Source organism: Falco cherrug, chromosome 8, assembly GCF_023634085.1.
Source record: "Falco cherrug isolate bFalChe1 chromosome 8, bFalChe1.pri, whole genome shotgun sequence".
Taxonomy (NCBI): Eukaryota; Metazoa; Chordata; class Aves; order Falconiformes; family Falconidae; genus Falco; species Falco cherrug.
In genome coordinates, this window is record NC_073704.1 from 31227215 (window position 1) to 31246389 (window position 19175).

The 19175-nt window shown below is 42.4% G+C and overlaps 1 protein-coding gene across 1 annotated transcript in view; it reads left to right on the forward strand.

Annotated features, from left to right (window-relative positions):
* PDIA5 (protein disulfide isomerase family A member 5) overlaps nucleotides 1–18714 on the forward strand; it is a 102089-nt gene extending 83375 nt beyond the window's left edge. The window contains exons 15-17 of the mRNA XM_055718481.1: nucleotides 4969–5039; nucleotides 14283–14417; nucleotides 17452–18714. Coding sequence (XP_055574456.1) covers nucleotides 4969–5039; nucleotides 14283–14417; nucleotides 17452–17532 — 287 coding nt within the window. The 3' untranslated portion in view covers nucleotides 17533–18714. The remainder of the gene's footprint in view (nucleotides 1–4968; nucleotides 5040–14282; nucleotides 14418–17451) is intronic.
* Nucleotides 18715–19175: the final 461 nt, after the last annotated feature.

Consider the following 19175-nt stretch of genomic DNA (forward strand, 5'->3'; position numbering starts at 1 on the left):
CCCAAACTTAAAAAAAAAAGTTTGTAAAGTGATGTGAGCACTTAGTAAGTACTTCTATTTCCCCATGTGCTATCTTTGTTTTATATCATGTACACAAATGTTTTGTGGCATCATTTTGGAAGCCACATCCAGCTCAGCCCTGCAGTTCTTTATTTCTTCAGAGTCCTCAAACCAGTCTTTCTATGAGGATGAAACCAGCTTCTCTGCTGGGCGCCTTTCTGAGCCCAAACCAATGCTGCCTCATTGGTTCTTTCTTCAAAGACACCCATGGAGATGCTGTACTGTTCAGTTGTTCCTGCTATCAGTAAATTCAGTCCACGGAAAATAAGCTGGGCTATATATTTTCCATCGCTTCATCTCCCGAAAGGCTCGCTAGCTTTCCTTTAAATGCCTCTACAATTAGAGGAGATTTAATCTGACTGCCTCTCCCCCTCAGTGATAATGAGTCTGAATCAAGCCTGCTTGCTTGCTTACTTGATTTCCCTCATCTGCTGTTCATCAGCCATTCCTCTTGAATTTTTACCCACAGATACTGTATTTTTCACGTACTGGATCAGTTGAGAACTACTTGGTTTTCAGGGAGAGGAGTGTGATGGTGCCCACCATGACTGTTCTGCAGTGTGTCTTCCCAGCCCTTACCAACTTTACATCGTGAATGGTGGAAAAAACACCCTGTAGAAAACACTGGGTCCATGTAAAATTTACATTTGTAGTGCAAGGCATATAGAGCTTAGAACCCCTCTATTGCAGGTATTCCCATACAGATCCTTGGACCTGTGGTTTAAGCAGGCAGCCCTCATCCCCCAGCCGGGCAGAGCAGATACCACCATGGGCTGCATGGGGGACCTCCAGAGTGCAAGATTTTTAGCACAGAGAAGTGAGAATGTCTGGCCAGAGCTGTAATAAAGCTGTATCATTTGCTGATTAGGAATGGAGAATGGCCTTAACACATGCTACTGCCTGTGCGTTAGATGTTAAGCTCTTTTGCTTTCCTGTCAGATAATGTGCAAGTGTGTTTCTGCATTAGGAAGTGCAGTTAGTTTAAGATTTGCAGAATTGATTTGAGGTTTTGAGCTGGGATCTTGTGAAAAAGCTGGATGTTCCAGGAGAAGGTTCCTTTCAGATTTCTCAAGTCAGGCACAGGAAATTACTGTTCAGTTCACATCTGCTGTTAACACTGTTGAGATCAAATTTTACAATAATGTAAAAATGACAAAAGAAAATCAGTAAAGCAAAGCCCTGCACCTATGTTAGAAGACTCTGTTCCCAGAAGTGCTACTTTCAATGCTTCTCAATTGGAAGTCCAATTCTTGGCCTTGTAGGAAGCCCGTGCATCTACCATAGGACCCAGATTATTCAACTGAAATGAAATTGAATAAATCATCCCACTTCTTTAGTCCATAGTGACTTACTGTCCTATAAATACTACTGAGAAAGGGGCAGGACCTTTTGATTCTTGACACCTTATCCACACCTTTCAGATGCCACCAGTTTAATCTCTTTGCATTGCAGCCCATCTGGAATATCCTTTGTAAGGAGACTGCACGCTTCCTATCTTCATGTACAGTGCTTGGTACAGTTCCTTTCTTTGCACTTTCAAATCTGGAAGATGGTGTTAACACTTAAAATAAATGTGTGATAGTGGGTGTGAAGAGGGAATGAGGAGAACAAGTTTTCCGTCTGTCAAAATGAAGACATCAACCTCTGCTTTTATTTTTTTTGGCATGTGTGCTTTAAATAGAATGATGGTGTTGGGTGGCTTCCAAGTGTTTGCTGCATTTGGCAATCCTTCTAAGTTGTAACAGATGAAGTTCTGCTATTCCATATGATGTGCTCCTTCCCCCTTTTTTGGTGACTCCTTGAAACTCCTTGGGAATTCAGCATAGCATTCACATCTGTTCCGTGGATGGATGTCCAAGGCTAACAAAATGCCTACTGGACTTGGGAGTCAGCTCTGCCAAAAGCCATATGGTTGTGTTTTAGTTTTGCAAGCACAGTGCAGTAAAGAAAGGAGGTTGGGCCAAAAGAGAAGTGAGAGGAGGAGGGATGAAGCTTCAGATGCATAAATGAGGGTAACATTGTCATTTGATACTAGAGTGGGAAGATGCAAAGATCACAGAGAAGAGGAAATAAAAGCTGTGAGCATAGGTTCCTTTATCAGTTGTTTTGAGTTACATGGAGCTCCTCTGTGTGGTGGTGGTGACGCATGTTTGATTTTGCCTAATTTCCCAAAGTGCCGTAAAGGTCTAGATAGTCAGATGCTTCCTTTTGTCCTTAAAAGAAGTGCATTTTTTAAGCTGAGAACCATTCTCAAAGCCCTTCTGATGCTACCTACTGAGCACCATGCTATGGCATGTGCAGTGGTGACTCGCTGGGTTGGAAGGGACACTGAGCAGCTGCAGCTGCTTCTCTGAGCAGTCACCAGCTAAATGGCCACTTGGACTGTTTTCTTACCAGCCATCTGTTGGCCCCTGTAAAATGGCATCTTGCATCTGTAATAGCCATTGGACTTTTCTGTGTCTGAAAGAATACGCTTGTTACTTGCTGACTCGTGTTCTGGTTTCTTGAAGAGTTCACGGCTCATGGAGGGCTCTTACCTGCTGCAACTTTAGTAGGGGCTTAGGGAGAGGCTTTACCAAGTGCCCTGTCCTCTGCAGGTTCAGCACTCACAAGGTGGGAAACACACTGACTGATGTATCATAAAGCTGTTAGAGGGGAATAAGCAAACATGAAGTCTCATCTTTCTCTTGAAACACCATTTACTGAGGGTTTGGAAGTTGCTGTTTGGTGAAACCTAAATTTCAAGCTCAAGATCATAAGCAGAAAGGGGAATCTGAAAGGTTTAAGTTTTTAGGGGCCTTTGTGTTTTAGTGTAACAGTTGGAAGTGCTTTCCAGTAAACTACAGCACGTAAGGATGTGGACTAGAACAAGTGTTTTTTGTTTTAGAGGTGCCTGATTTTTCTCTTTTATTTTTTTGTCTCTGGAATTTTCCCTAGATGTTGTCATCCGTTCTGATTTATTTGTGTAGAGCAGTGTTAACAAGTCAACTAAAGCAATCAACCCACAGTACAGGAAATTATCAAAGATGTGTCAGGAGGCAGGATTGACCCAAAGGCTTTTCAGTATCAGGCAGATAGGAAAATCAGAGAGAAAATGGGTCACAGAAGTGGGCTGATGGACATGGGAGCAGCCTGGAACCCTAACCGCCTCCTCCTCCTTCTCCTTTTCTTTCTTGACCATTTCCTCCCAGGCAAATGCTGAACGACTTACAAAGTTAATAGTTTACAATCCGTAGAGGACCTGCACTATCTCCCACCAAAACACATCTGCCATCAGGACAGACTGCCGTTGTGCTGTGTAAAGAGTTTGAAGCCATTAAGATGGATTTGCAGAAGTGCCTCAGTTTCCCAGGAAATGTCCCCTTGACTTTTCAGTATTCTTAGTTACTACATAGTCTCTCTGTGTATTTATATGCGTGTCACAGCAGTGCTTTCAAAATCCAGCTATGAAGAAAAAAATACTCTAAAGTACAAAGCAGTGCATGTAAGCAATGAAATTGCGTTTTGGTGAAGATTAAAGGGGTGTGCAGCCTTTCCTTTGGTGAAAGGGGTGTGCAGTGTTTATGCACAGCTGCTGTTTTTCTTGTGAGCTAAAAGGGTGAGTGCAGTTTATGAGAGGGTTCATGCCAGCCTCCTAAGAGGGCATTTGTTCAGTACTGACTTAAAAGTAACACAGCCATTTGTTCTTTGTTGTAAAATACTGGTAAGCAACAGTAGCGTAAGTGTAATTGGAGCTTGTGAAAAACTGATCTCTGCTCTGTTCTGTTCCTATCCAGCAATAATAGCAGGATGAACTTCTTTGCTTTTGCTAGCATTGTACAGGCTTGGCTGAAGCGTGTCCATTCCTTTCTTCCCTGCATCTAAGCAAAAAATAGTGTCCTGAGTTTTTGCTTATGAACAACCTCTTTATGCTGTGTTTGAAAAAAGTAATTTGTTACAGATATGCAGGTACTTTCCTTTTCAAAGCCTTACTTAGTATTGGTATTTTGAGAGCAATTTAGATTAATCATAGACAATAAACATTGCTTCTGAATTAAGAGCACTCACATCTGAATCTTGAATCAAGAGAACAGTTCTTGCTCCCCTTCTGTGGCGACTTCTGAAATGTTTGAGTAAATATTGTGTATGTTTAAGCAAGGGAAGGACTGGTCTTTTGTTCAGTGCTGTGGTGGTGCAAACAAGTATCAGCCCAGCTCCCACACAAAGCTGTCTGGTTCTTATGTGCTGTACCTGTAAAACTCCACTGGGGTTGCTAGTTTGTGGTGAGCAGGAGGAAGGTCTCCAGGAAGGCCAGCAGCAGTCATCCTAGCCTGGGACTGGACCCCTGTTCTCCATAAGTGGAAGATGGGTAGCCTGTGGGACTTGCTTCTCTTCCCCTCCCATGTGTTCCTGGTGGCTTGGCTCTAACACAGGCAATTCCCGAACACTTACAAACATGCCTGGCGTCTTCCTTTCCAACTCCAACCTCTTTCTGTTCACAGCTGTGCTGTCTTTATTCCTGTGTCCAAATGTAGCTGGTATCTGTGGCAACAGCAGTAATAACCCACAAGAAGGTACAGCAGCAGAGAAATGGTTTGTCTGTTTGTGGTTGGCGACCTTAAAATGCTCTTAAGGGACTGGCGGTAGAGAAAAGCCCTCTGCACCGTGGTCCCTATGTGGGATGTTTTGTAACTGTAAGGATACACTTAAACTGCTTGAAGTCATGGATTTTAAACACCTGCTTAAGTTTGTGTATCTGACTCATGGTCTAGAGATGCTTTGTCCTGCTCTTCATAGAACAGGAGAACCCTTGTCTAGAATGATTTTTTTAATACTAATTTTCCACTGATTTATCTTGTGTCTTGAGTTGTTGCAGTATCTTATTTATGACTAATGTTTGTGCTGGTTTTCCTTTTCTATATTGAACAGGGTGTCCCCACTGTAAAAATGCCATTCCACATTTTACAACCGCTGCTGAAATCTTTAAAGAAGATCGAAAGGTAACTTGCTGTTAAGTATTTCTGAGATATTTGAGAATGTTTTCCACCATTTGTACTTCTTAGGCTTTGATTATTGATAAAGGTGGTAGGGGCTTGTGGATAAAATTGCTGTTACTCTTAATAGAAATGTATCTGCATTTTAGGGGTTGTATCTTCTTTCGGTCAAACTGAGCTACACTTTTAACCTGTTTTGCTTTCCTTAATCTGTTGTCTTTTTTGTTTAATTCTTTGTTTAAGAGTTCTTTTCTATGAAGCAAAACACATTCTTTCTTACTGAAAGATTAATAAAAGGTAATTTACATCATCTCCATTCTCCTTCAACTTTTGTCAGCCATTGAGGTGCATGTGGAAAACCCACAGTCCTGTAGCACTCAATCATGTAACTAAACTTTCTTTGCATAGCATAAATATAATAGATCTCTGTAAGTTGGTTGACTTGAGTCCAGAATGTCAGGCCCTTCTAGGACCCTCATGCTTCTGCCTTGAAAACACATCTGATGACTGAAACACACCAGTTAATGTCCTTGCATCAGCTGAACCATTTTAACTTGACTGTTTGCATATCTGGGATTAAAAAAAACCCAACACCTGAGCCACTGAATTTAACCAGATAACTAGTTAAAAACTTTATCTCTGAGTGAACTGTATTTCATTCAGATCTCTGAGTTTGTTCCAACTGCATGATTGCTTTATGTTTAGGTGTGGCATGGAAAAGATTTGGCAATTTAATAGGGAAACAGCTTTCTGTAGCTTCCTGAGGCGGGGAAGTGGAGAGGGAGGTGCTGATCTCTTCTCCCTGGGATCCAGTGACAGGACACACGGGAATGGTTCAAAGCTGCGCCAGGGGAGGTTTAGACTTGGACATTAGGAAGCATTTCTTTACCAAGAGGCTTCCCAGAGGGGTGGTCGATGCCCCAAGCCTGTCGGTGTTTAAGAGGTGTTTGGGCAATGGCCCTTAACAACGTGCGTTAACTTCTGGTCAGCCCTGAAGTGGTCAGGCAGCTGGACTAGGTGATCATTGCAGGTCCCTTCCAACTGAAATAGTCTAGTCTATAGTCTATTCTAAATGGAAGTGATTTTGTAACAGTTACACCCCTGTTAATCAGCCTGCTACTGTAACAGGAGAATTTGTCATGTTTTTTTTCTTTTCCTCTCATCTTTTCTGTAACTCACAGAAGATGCATCAGATTGACAAGTAACAGATCATTCTTGTATCACTGACTGCATATAATTAGAAGTCCATCACTTATGCCCTCTGGCACATACAAGCTTTAGAGGAATGCAGCTTTCGGTTCTCTCACTGCTATAAATGTGTGCTCAGATGCCTTTTGGTGACTTGTTTGTTTCCAAAATCTCTGAGAAAGTGTCCTTGGTTTCCCACTTTTCTGGTAGTTCCCAATGAAACCTCTCTTTCCTAAACTCATTAAAATTTCAGTCAGAGGAGATGAAGCAAATGTACCCAACAATGTGAAACTTGCTTATTAGAGCCCTAGGATGTATTACCAAGCAATCTGTATCATGGTGCAGTTGATGGGACATTGTGGTGGCAGTAAATGCAGGCCTGTGAAGCTTTCCATTCAGACTGCAGCTTATGAAGGGACTCCAAGAGCACAGCAGTGATTGACGGTTGCAACTCTTGACTTCAGTTTAAGACTGAAGTGGGGAGGTATAAAATGTAATGAGTTGGAACAGGAGAGCCAGTAGGGAATATTAAGGCTGGTGCAGTTTCAAAGAGGTGTGTGCAGTTAGGGAAAACAATGTTATTCCACCCCAGTGACTTATGAAAGTGCCAGGGATTGATTATCTGGGGAGCCCTATTCAATTGTGTACAGCCGTAACCTGCCAAGGTGCTTCTTGCTGCCCGTTGGTGTCCTTGTGGAAAAGAAAATAAACCTGTTTTAAGACTTCAGAAGGGCACGTGGCTGTTGCCACAAGCAGCACTGGGCATATTCCTGTGTTTCAAACTGGGCTGAGCCTTCAAACTAATTCATAGTTCTTTAGGGTTTCAAACTTCTGTAAAATTACTGCTTAAGAGGGAAGAAGTATTTCTTCTTTGAAAAACAGAGGAAAATTACTAATTTTCTTTTTTAGTCTGTAGTAGTGTTAGGGTTTTTTCCCCCTGGAGGAAGGCTTTTTTCACTTTAACAGAGTATGGTAGCATTTAAGCTGTATCTTCTTTTCAGTAAGGGTGGTCCTTCAATTAAACGTTTAATTCTGCAAAAGCCACAGGACAATCAAAACCATTCCAGCCTTGAATTGCTTATAAATGATATCTTAAAAGGTATCCTTTGGGAGACTTTGAGTCTTTACATTGGAATTTTGAAGATGAGCAGAGCTTGAGGCTGTGAAATATGTGTCTTTGGCTTTGCAAATTCACTGTATGGAGGAGGGGGGTTGGGGGGGGCTCCTGCGCCCCACCCCCCTGGGGCTGTGTGTAATGCTATGTACTTTTTCATCATCTGCACTGCTGGAGTTGGAGTTTGAAAACACAAGACTGGGAACTTGGCCCCGAATGTCAGTTCTTGTTGACCACATCACTGCTGGTGGTTTTAGTAGAAACCCCGAGCCTGCTTGCTTGCCTAGGGCAGTCGTGTGGCTATTGCAAACCACGGCTCTGGGTGTGACCCGTAAACCAGAGCCTCTGCATCTTTCCGTGTACTTGGGGAAATTCAGTGACAGTAAGACCAGCTCAGTGCAGAGGCTAGTCCAGTGAAGCAGTTCACATACGGCTTTCAGTTATTTAAAAAGGGGGGGAAAAAAAAAAGGCCATCTGGAGCATTCTTGCCTTGGGGCGCTGTGGTCTTTGCATACAGCTGCCAGGGGAAAGCCTTTGGCCTCTGCTCCACAGCTCGAGTTTTGGCAGTGACCAGGCTATGTCAGAAAATGCAAATGTGAGGATTGTCACTTAGCTGAACAGATTGAAGAGCAGGAAGGCATGTTCACTAACTACTCCAGAGACTCTTGAAAGGGCAACAGCTGAATCTTAAAAAAAATCTGCATTCTTCCTTTTGGCTGATCCTTCTAGCTGAACTTTAGGATCTGATTTGTGATGCTCCAGCTTGGATTTGCTGAAGGAAAGCTCCTGACTCCTCAAGGCCTCTCAGTAACAAATCTCTGGAACACCCGCGAAGGGGCTGCTGGTTGACCAGGCTTCTCCATTTTCACTAGACTGTTTCTGTACAAATGCACTGACCTAAATCAGAGCACTGCGACTGGGTGCTGGGGAGTCTGTGCAGAAACAGCTGTGGTGGAGATTGCTGGAAAGGGTGCAGCTGATGGGGTGGGTCGGGGTGCTCACGGGGAGCTGTGAGACACCAGTGAAACTGGTGAGTCCCCAATGTGTGTTGTGAACCATGGTTTGAACCATGGTTTAAAATCATTATACCAACCAAATCACTGTACAGATTTATTCAAACGAGTTAATATTTTAATTCGGCCAAGAATTTGATCTGTGTTTGCTTAAAAAGCATGTGTTGAGTTTCTTTTTAATTAGACTCATTAAATATGGTGATGTTAGCACTGTACATCATGGTGCCTACTAATGGGTCTTCCCTTTGCAAACAGGCCTGCTTTGTGAACAGCTGATGAATTGCAGCTATAGTAATGCTGCTATGGCACATCAGGGCAGCTAATAATGAATCTTCCATTTGCAAGGCCTTTTACATTAAGAACAGTAGCTGAATTGCAACAAGCTTTAGCAGGCCAGCTCCTAACTGCTGTTAGGATCCAGAACAGGTAATATAAACAGAAACCTATGGAGTAATCATAGAGAGGGATGCGCATCTGTCTTATTCGTAGGTGCTTTTAAGACATCTGGCAACAGCAGACTTTTTTACTTCTTCTTCTTCCTAATAATCAGATAATGGTCATCTGGAATTGACTATACTTTAAAAATGTTGCTTGGAAGCATTCTTTTCCATGTTGCAATTTTACTTTTATTTTAATTTTTGGGAGGATTGTGATAATTTTGCTAAGCTTATCATATATCATTCCTCTTCAAATCAATATTTAGTTAGTTATTCACTTCCATTTTCATAACAAAAGTCAATATTAGCTCCAGCAGAGATTTATTTCCTTGAATCAATAAGCCAGTGTGTGGCAGTACATATTTTAACAGGAGAGCAACTGGGATTGCAGGAGGTATTTTTACTGTATCATCATACAGTGACTGGGAGACAAACTGTTAAAATGAAAGTGGTTTAAGAACAGAAAGGAGGAGTTACTTGGAGGGTCAAGAGATCCCACTTCCAATTTTCTACACATCTCTTTGAACCACTGGATGTAATTGTGTTCCTTACCTGCAAGATCTCTCTAGAGCAAAAAGTTGTTTTGTAATTCTGTTGGAAGAGAACTGTGATTCCTGACGTATGATTAGATGATACTGCAAGTACTTCTTTTTTCCTTCCAGCACTTCCATAGTAAAAAAAATAAGGCATCATCCTTTTGTTACAGTTGAGGCACATGGAGATCTATGGTCCCATTTTCAGCATAGCTCCACTTCTATTTAAGCACCTAAATTAAAAGCCTGATTTTTGCAACAGCTCAGTGTTTGTGATCAGACCACTTAATCTGAACAATGTGCCATGCTCTGTTTCCTTTTTGAAGAGCTCTTCAGAGCTGGTCATACGTTGCTCACATTCTAATGCAGTGTGGAGTGAAGTTTGCAACTCTGTAGATAAGCTCCCACTTCTTTGGTAAAACCATGGAACATTGCTGTGGGACTTTCCTTTTCAGATAAGGGTATGTTCCAGTCCCAGGTGTTGCTAGAGTTGTGTTAAAGTATGCTGACTATGTAATAAAGGAGAAATGCATGCTAATGTGGGTTTTTGGGGGGTATTTTTGTTTTTTTTATTTTTATTATTATTATTATGCATGCTAACCTGGTATTGTTAATTGTTATAAGCTGCATACCAGTTGTGAGGAACTACCGATAACATTGAGAAAGCTGGATGTACTCCAAGGAACTTCCTCTGAGGTCCACAGTCTCTGGTTGATTATCTTTTCATTTGATAACTGTTCTTCTGTTCCTGCTACGGCTACTGAACAGGATGGTGATAAACCTGAAAGGCATTGCCTCTGGAGAGAAAACTTGTATATAATGATGTATCGTCAATATCTAAGGCAGCACAGCTTTGGGTTATGGAGAATCCGTAACCCAACAGAGTTTTATGTTTGTGGCAGGTATAGCACTTGGGGTTTTTTCTTCCTGAAATGTTTTTTTCAGTGGATTTTTCCCTCTGGTTAGAGTAAAATTAGGAAAGCTGAAGAAATTAAATTTTAGCCCTAACAATAAAAATCTACATAAAATCAATCATGTCTTCTGAAAGCTGTTACGCTGGCTTTTTCTGAAAGCTGTTACACTGGGTTTTTCCATAATGGACAGATGTACACACACACACACACACAAGTCTTACACCAGCGTTAGGAGAGTTGCTCTCCCAGATTTTTAGAGGTGTTTTTCCCTCTTGATGAGAGGGAGCTCATGAGAGGTGATGTCAAGCATCTGGATACATATCAGGGACATCTTTTGCTTACCCTGTCTCAAATTTCTGGTTCAATAAAGTTAGTGTTTTTACGAGGCAGAGAATAATAGATCTTGCTAACCTGTGCTTTCTAGTGAACTTCCATGTAAGTTGTTGCTGGCAGTCCAATATGAAGATGATTTCTGAGAGTAACATCCTCCAGAATTCTTGAACTACATTTTTGTAGAGATTTGTTGGGTGGTTTTTTTTTTTTCTTTTTTCCTGACTCAGTTTTCTGCCGCAGCGATGTAGAACTGGTTGTTGCTATGAGGATGGAGAATGTGAGGAAAACCTCCCTGCAGTGTATCACTACTCACCTGAGCCAGGACTGAAGTGAAGCCTTCTCTTTGTGAGCTGCATCTTTTTGTGTGCAGCCTTTCAATATAGTCATGAAGTAGTTCACCCTAACTGAAAACTGCCTGTAGGACACTCTTGTAGCAGAAATGGATTTTAATACTCACGGGCCATGAAAACACAAACAGAATGAAGCAAAGGGGATGGGTGCTGCTTGCTGAAATTCTGATATGTCTCAGAGTTCAGCTGTCTGAAGTTGTCAGGATTGAGACTGAAAACTGGTCTTCAGTCCAGAAGCGCATTTTGCTACAAGTGTTGTTCAGCATTACTTTTCTCTTCTTGCAGTGCACTATATTTGATCTTCTGGTGTGAGACAGGCAAGACAATTAGGACTGTGATGCTATGGTAATGAGTGCATAGAGTTGGTAGCAACTCCCTATATTTAGGCTGCTTTAACATTTCCACTCTAAAGTAATCACTCAAGCTCTCCTAAGTACTCTTACTCAGCTACTGTTGGCAGCAGGCGTTTGAAATGCAGACTTGGATACAGTCTTGGGAATTAGATGTCTCTCTATGAAGTTTTGCTCAGGTCTGTATGAGTTACAAGGCTTCTGAAAATTGCTGTTTCCCTTCTCTGACTGGCTGTAAAAATAACCAGATGGGAATGTAAGTTCTGAGGAGTTGGGCTCAAAATGGCATTTGCAGAGCAGTGGCGAGTCTGTGGAGCTGTGTGGGAGCTTGCATCAGGAACATTTCAGAGAATGACAGACCATGGATGTGTCCTCCAAACACTACTCCAGATGTACGTGTCCCTTCCCATTAGACCTGTTAGGTTAGGTGTAGCGTTAGGCCAACGTGACTGTTGTGGCCGGACTTAGACTGGGATCTTTGTGCATTACGTTGGTGCACAACAAATGCACAGATGGACCAAGTTAGATTTCCGTGTGCAGTAGAGGAGGGCTGTATCTCAAGCAGGCTACTAAGCATTTCTTTCAGAAGCCACCTCCTTATAGTCCATCAGTCATCTGGTTTGAGGCAACAAGTTAAGATGTCCTGAACAAGGTTAACAGTAGCTTATATAGCATTGTGTTCCTCCACTGCACCCTCTCCTCATTGAGGGCTGTTCTCACAAAAGCCTTTTGTAAATGAAATTGGGCTCTTTGTTCCAACCAAGGCCAGTCTAGATGTTTCCAGAGAGGTACAGATAAAGAGGGCTTCTCTTCTTCCAGTGGACTAAAATCCAATTTTCTTAATCTCTGAGACACTATCTAGGGACAAATGAGTCATCATCAGTCACAGGTTTCATGCCTCAGACCAGCTACTAAGATCTGGATGCATGCAGGTATACCTTCCCCGTTGTCTGGCTGTAATCTCTCCCTGTGTGATACTTAGAGCAGTGAGAAAAAAACAGGTTTATTTATTCTTCCTGTTTTCAGGGAAGCAGGACTTCCAGTGTTCTTTCTACATTAATACCATGACGTGAAATAAATATTTGTTTCCATTGTAAGCTTTCCTTTGCACAGAAGTAGCCAACAGGGCTCTAAATTTTGGCTGGCTGCTAAGGTCAGGAAGGCATAAATACTCAGATGAAATTCTTTTGCAGCGTGTTGTTCCTAACCTTTCATTTTAACTGGCCCTGAATGAGTAGGAGTCTTTCTGTTTACAAAAAGGAAAAAAAAAAAAAAAGTGTGACATTCGTGATTTTAACAACTCTGAAGAGTTCTGTTTCTGTAATAGCCTTATTAATGTTTAAAATGAGAAAACAGAAACCAAATATTTAAGGTAACAACACTGCTCACTTTATATAGTGCTTTCCATCTGAAGATAGACCCAAGGAAAATCTTACCGAGTATTGTTTTGTCAGGCTTTCAAAGACAAAATAAAACAAGCAAATTAACTGGAATTGGCTTTGCCAATCTCTTTAATTACTGCTAGGATAATGAGATCAGGTTTTCTCATTTTGACAGTGTCACCATGAAACTGGAGGGCATTGTGGAATATTAAGTGATCTTTTAATTATGGATTAACAGTTCAGCTGCAACCCTGAAGTCACGCAAGCAAAAGGTGTTTTGATCCGATTGTTTGAAGGAGGCTGGTGGAATGGAAATTTCAAGTTGAGATGTGTCTGCTGTGAAATTAGCACTTGATATATGGTAACCCACAACTGCAAAAATCCTTCCTCTAATTTGTTTGGGTTTTTACATAGCTTGTACTTTAGCCTCCTTGCTCTTCAGCAGAGCATGTACCGGGGCTGTGAAGGCAAGCCTGCATGAGCAGCCGTGGAGGTTCAGAGCCAGAACTGCTGCTCGCGGGAACAGTCAGCGTGAAATCACAGCAGAGGGTTTGGCTGCCTTCAGTAGAAGCCTACGAATTATATTTTGTTTCAACATCAGAAAGGTTAAGTACAGCATCTCCTCAATACTTCACAGATTTGGGTTTCAAATGTCAAATGCTCTAAACTGGGGTTAGTCTGAGCCGATGCTCTAGGGCTGTGAGGTTGTGCTTCTGTGCTCTGCCTGTGCTGCAGCAGGCAGGGACCGAGGGTGTTGCTCTGCTGCCAACAGGCTGAGAGCACGGCAGGCTGTTCAGGGTTTGTTTGTGTGACAGTAGCATCTAGAGGTTTTGAAAGGAATTAAAGGCCACTTTGCTAATGGCTGCACATAACATACAGTCCCTATCTTGAAGGATAGTCTGAAAAAAAAAAAGACAGGGAAGAAAACATAACCCCAGGCTGAGATTGCAAGTAAGAAACCTTCTCTGTGTGTAGAGAGTGCTCTGGCCTCTCGCCTGTCCCCATTTGACCCTGGGAGAACTGAATGGAGTTTACAGAAGCTCTTTGGGGTAGAAGTCATAAATCTATTAATAGCCTGCATAAGTGATCAGCCATGTTTGTCCAAGGACAGGAGAGGTAACTTTTCAGAGTATTAGCCATGCCACAGGAAGGAGGCTGGATGAAGTGGGTTGTTCCTGTTCATCAGTCACCCTGTCACCATTCATCACTTAAAACCAAAGTGCAGGAAGAATACTGCAGCGGGACAGAGCTGTGACTGCGGTGCTTGGATTTGGTTTTACCAACACAGTCTCTGGATTCCCCATTTGGAGTGTAAGGCAGTGCTCAGTGGGGAGGCTGGGAAGGTGATTCTCTGCGAGTTGATCACGCCTTGCAGCTGCGTTGGTCAGGTGCTGTGCGAGCAGCGCAGCACTTCAGTGGGAGGGAGCAGGCTTTTGCTCTTCCATTCCATTCGCATGGCTTGACCTGATGACCACCCTCTGATCTTCCTCCACAGCACAGCTGTTACAAAAGCCGTTGCATTTTTGGCAGAAGACTTGGGTCTTTTTCTAATGTTAAGTCTAAGCTGCAGCAGCATAACTATGAAGTAGGCTTGCTTTGTTTTCTCCTGCCTCATGCTGGTCTTTTGCATTTCAGATCGCCTATGCCGCAGTGGACTGTGCCAAAGGACAGAATCACGACCTGTGTAAGCAGGAGGGGGTTGATGGCTACCCCACCTTCAACTATTACAACTATGGGAAATTTATGGAAAAATATACTGGAGAAAGAAGGGTAAGTGGAAGCAAGGGTCATCACCTGATACAGGGAGGAAGGTCTCCTCTGCCAGTACTGCCTTGCAAATTAAAACTGCAGAGTAAAATTTTACCATGCTGGAAGGATGCTTAACTTCCTCTGTTACTGTCTTACATGGATGAATCATTGTGCACCACACCCCTGTACATCTCTGCATTAGGAACGTACTTGGTCTATTTTAGGAATGCGAGGAGAGGAAGGAGGAGTAGATTTGGTAATGCTTTGTTGTATGGTTTATTCTTTAAGCCAAAGCCTGCAAGTGAATTTAGACTGAGTGGAAGTGAAGAGTTTATTGCATGGGCTGCTGCTAGGTGCAGAAATGCCAGAAAATACAGAACTGACTCCTGTGAGTTCTGGATCGCACGTATACTGCAAATGTGTTATGGGTCTACCAGGCTGCCAAACGGTGACAGACCATTGGTTTTATAGCAGGGACAAAGCTGTCCTTTGGAGACTGGGGGAAACTAAATATCTCATTAGCCCTGAGTCAGATTCACTCCTGGAGCTCAGGATGGAAGGACAAGTTGTGCCATGTAGCCCATGGGCTGAAGTTTCATTCTTTTGTCCTGCTGTGGCCAGCTAATTATATACTATGAGTACAAGGGACAGAAATGGCATAATGCCTTCTGTGGTTGTAAAGTGACTGAAAATAAGGGAACAATCCAATTATTTCTGTGTGTTCTTTGTCATAACCTCCTAGAGGGAGGTTATGCCTCAGCAGTGATTGATTGCCTGGAGAAGCTAGGGTCTGCAAGAACAACTGGGGGGTTTCAAGCCGTCCAGTGATGCTGATAAAAGAGCCTTGCCTGAAAGTTATTGCTGCTATTACAGCTCACCAAATTATAAAGACTCATGAAGAAAAAAACGAAATTCTGAGGTCCTTTTTCAGTCAGGTTCTTAGCGAAGTCTTCATGGAGCTTCCAGTTTTCTCCAGCATTAGGACCCCAGTAACTACCACTTATTGGTGCTGATCCAGGCATTGTTATGGATACTGTGTTTAGTTCCAATTGTGGAGCTTTTCTTAAAGATGGGTGCAGTAGTCAATAATTAGGTAGAATTTCAGCTGCAATTTTTGTATTTCTAACCCATACTTATAGAAATGATATATGAAAGGAAGGATCTGTGGTGGCTGATGAAAAGAATTTAGCAAGGCAGGAGTGCTGTGAGGCCACAGCAGTTGAGTGATGATTCTCCCTATGCTGTAAAGTTGACTGACTAATCCCTTATGTGCAGCCAACCCTTTCTTGAGTAGAATTAAATCACCCAACAGGATCATCACAGTCTCTCTGCTGCTGGCAACTGTGTTCCCCCTCCACCTCTCCTGGGGCCTGTGGTCTTCTGCTTGTGCAGCATCGAATTGGGTTTTATTATCTCCTATGATGGTAACACTGGAGGCAGTGCCTAGCACAGTGCCTTCCATGGAGTTTCCAGGTCTGTTCAGAAACCTGTTTCAGTAACAAGAGATTGCACTGTGAAAGGACTTCTCATCAGCATGACTACACCTTTTGAACCACCTTGGCCAACCACCTCCTACTTTGCAAAAGAAGTCTGAGGAGAGAGCAGTGGGAGCCAGGGGACGTGCTTTCTGTTCCTGATTCGGGCACTAAATCAGTGGATGTCCGTGAGCATTTAGCTCAATGTGGTCCAGCTGATGTATCATTTCACATGGTCAGGGAAGAAAAGAGGCAACGTCAGCTGCCATGGGAGCATCTTGACATGCTGCAGCAGGAACCGTGCCCAGCAGAGCAGGAGCTCTCAGCTCCTGGCCACCCTGCACTGGAGCGCTGGCTATGGGGTAGAGCGTGACCCCCAGCGGTAGCCTGTAAGGGGTCCTCCACACCTCCAAGGGAATTGAGAGTTCCAGAGTAGAGATTTTTAGGGCATTTCATCCCAAGCAAGGAAAAGTCAGGACACCCTGTGACTCACGTGTACTTTAAATGACTTTCAGACACACAGCTTTGAAAACCAGTGTCCTTTCATGGGGGCTGTTCATTGCCACATGTCTCCAGATGACATATGGCCACAATTTGTCTCTTTTTTTTTTTTTTTTTTTTTTCCCCAGTGGAAGAACAGTGAATAGTTTTAGAAGAGTGGTTTTTTTGTTCAGCCTTCTCAAAAGCTTCCAGGCTTTTGGTTTGGTTTGGTTTTGTTGTTGCCCCACATTGTTTTTAAGTCAGACTTTGACTTCTGTAAGTTGTTCTCTACATCTTTGTACTTTCCCTCTTTATCACCAGTTTTGACTGGTTTGTTTTGGGCTTGCTTAAAAGTAAAAATGGTCACATTGGGTGGGATCAGTGTTACTTGCCCAGATGTCTATAGTGTTGGTGTACCAGTAGACAGTGTGTTCAAACCTCCACCTGTCTGAGCCATTTTGAAATGCCTGCAAGTTGTGTTCAGAGCTGTCCTTGGAAAAGGAAACTGCTGGCATCCAACAGCCTTTGATGATCAGAAATCAGAAGTTGCTGAAATACAGAGGTTGGCATCTAAGCATCCAGGTTTGAAATTGTTTGACAGTAATTTTGATAGTAACTTGAAAAAATGTAATTCCCAATGTCTGAATGTGTGGAAGAGGAGGAAGATCATGAGCAAAACTTAAGGGATGATGAATAGTGGCAAATGTGTGTATAGCCAACAAATGATCTACTAACTACTTTCAAAATGACACATGTAGCATACAAAGGCAGCTTAAAAATGTCTTTTGAGTGTTTTTTACAAAAAGACATCAATGGCACTTGTAGGGACAGATTTTACCTGGTCCTGTGAGATTTAGGGCCTTTTTCTCTGTGTCCTATCCCTTCAAAGTTTGACATATGGAGTCTGCATGGATATTTTCCCCTGACATTGCAGTGGAGCAGCACTGGACCAGAGCACTGCAGGATGAGGCAGCACAGAAGCAATAACTGCTCCTTAGTTTATATTCTGCTGTGGGATACAGAAACTAGAAGTGTTCTTGACACATTGTTTTGGTTTGTTTGTAAAAATACGATCCATATTTTTCTTTCTTCAAAATCAGGAGTCTGGATTCACCACTTTCATGCGAACCCTGAGAGAAAGAGACCATGAAAGAGTAGGAAAGAAGAAGGATGAATTGTAGTTTCTGCCTCAAAAGAAGCTTTCCGCTGCACTGTGAATGGTTCCAGGTCTTTTGTTAATGCACCTGAGACTTCACATATTCTCAAGACAGAGACTTTTTTTTTATAAACAGCCATGGTCATTTTGTACAATTTTGAAATAAAGTGAAACCACTTGATTTTTAAAAGGAAAATAAATTAGAATGTTGCCATAATGTTTTAAAGAAAACTTAGCATTTTCTCTCATGTTGGGAGACTATGCCCACTGACACTCCTATGCAATATTTTTGTAGTCTGTAGTGTGTCTGTAGGTGATGTTGTTTGATAGGGTGATTTATTTTTTTTTAAGGTATTGCAGTACATGTCAAAAACAAAGGGGAGGGAACACATTTTTTGGTTTGTTGGCTTGACTGTTTTTTTTTTTTTTAAACCAGTGAAGGAAAATGGGACTTGTAAGACACGGATTTATCCAAGTGCAGTTTTACATTCTTGTGAAATACGGTTACATGTTCTTCAGTGAGATTTGGGGGAACAATTTTAAGGTGCTCAGGGATAAATAAGATATCTGAGTTAATGAAGACATTTACATTGACCAGTCCAGATCTGTTGATTTCATTTAAATCTCTCTGGTCTTTAAATCAGGACTGTTTACATACTGTTAGAATGTATTGAGTGAATTAAGCTAAGTATCAAAAATCAGCAGAACACAAGTAAAATTGAACTAAACTCTCCTTTTCTGGCATCAGTATTGTCAAATGCATCTGAGAGTTATGGCAGGAGTGATTATCTTATAGGGGTATACAGTTACCCTTATAGGGTATTCAGATTATGATCGGGCCATATCAAATGCATGTTGGAAAATGTTACGTTCAACTGTTCTGATAAATGCATAGTACTTCTGATACTGCAGTAATTATGTATATTACGTGTTTACATACCAAAAGTTTATCTGCATTTATATTTGGGATTTTTCCTTCTTGCTCTTTAAGGAGTTGCATAAACAATCTCTGACAAAATCATCAGTCTAAAAACCTGTATTGGCAGCAGTTGAAATGTGTTGCACTTTCGATGCTTAAAAAAAAAAAAAAAGGCGTTGATCTGGAGGTACTTATGTCTTCAGAGGAGGGGAGAGGGAGGGGCAGGAAGTTGTGATTCACTTTGAACTGAAAATAAATTTTAAAAAAGACAAGTATTTTTATCATTAATCAGCCTTGTTCAGCTTCTTCCCCGCTGGGTGAACGACCGTAGGTGGTGGTGGTTTAGGAAGAGCCAGTGCATGCTGGATGGGTGCCCGCCACCCCTTTGCTGGGGACAGCCTGGTGTCCAGGGGTGCTGGGCAGTATGGCAGGGTGCTCAGCGGGGTGAGGCTTGGCCTCCATCTGCCTTGGAACTCTGTGGGTGGGCAAAACACCTTTTTTACAGTGAAGACCTATGCCCTGGGTCTGAAGTCTTCCTCTTGCTCCTCAGTGTGCCCATCCTGTTTCTTCTGCTAGTTCGGATCCTTGGTGAAGGCTGTGCTAGCAGGCAGCTCGGTGCTGTTCTGCTCAGGAGGTGAGTGGCATCTTACCTCCTGCCTGGATATATTTTTTTTTCCTCCTCTCTCTCGCCCAATTAATGACACTGTAAGTTTGGCACTCGCTAAGCTGCTGAAGCCCTTAGTGAGTAA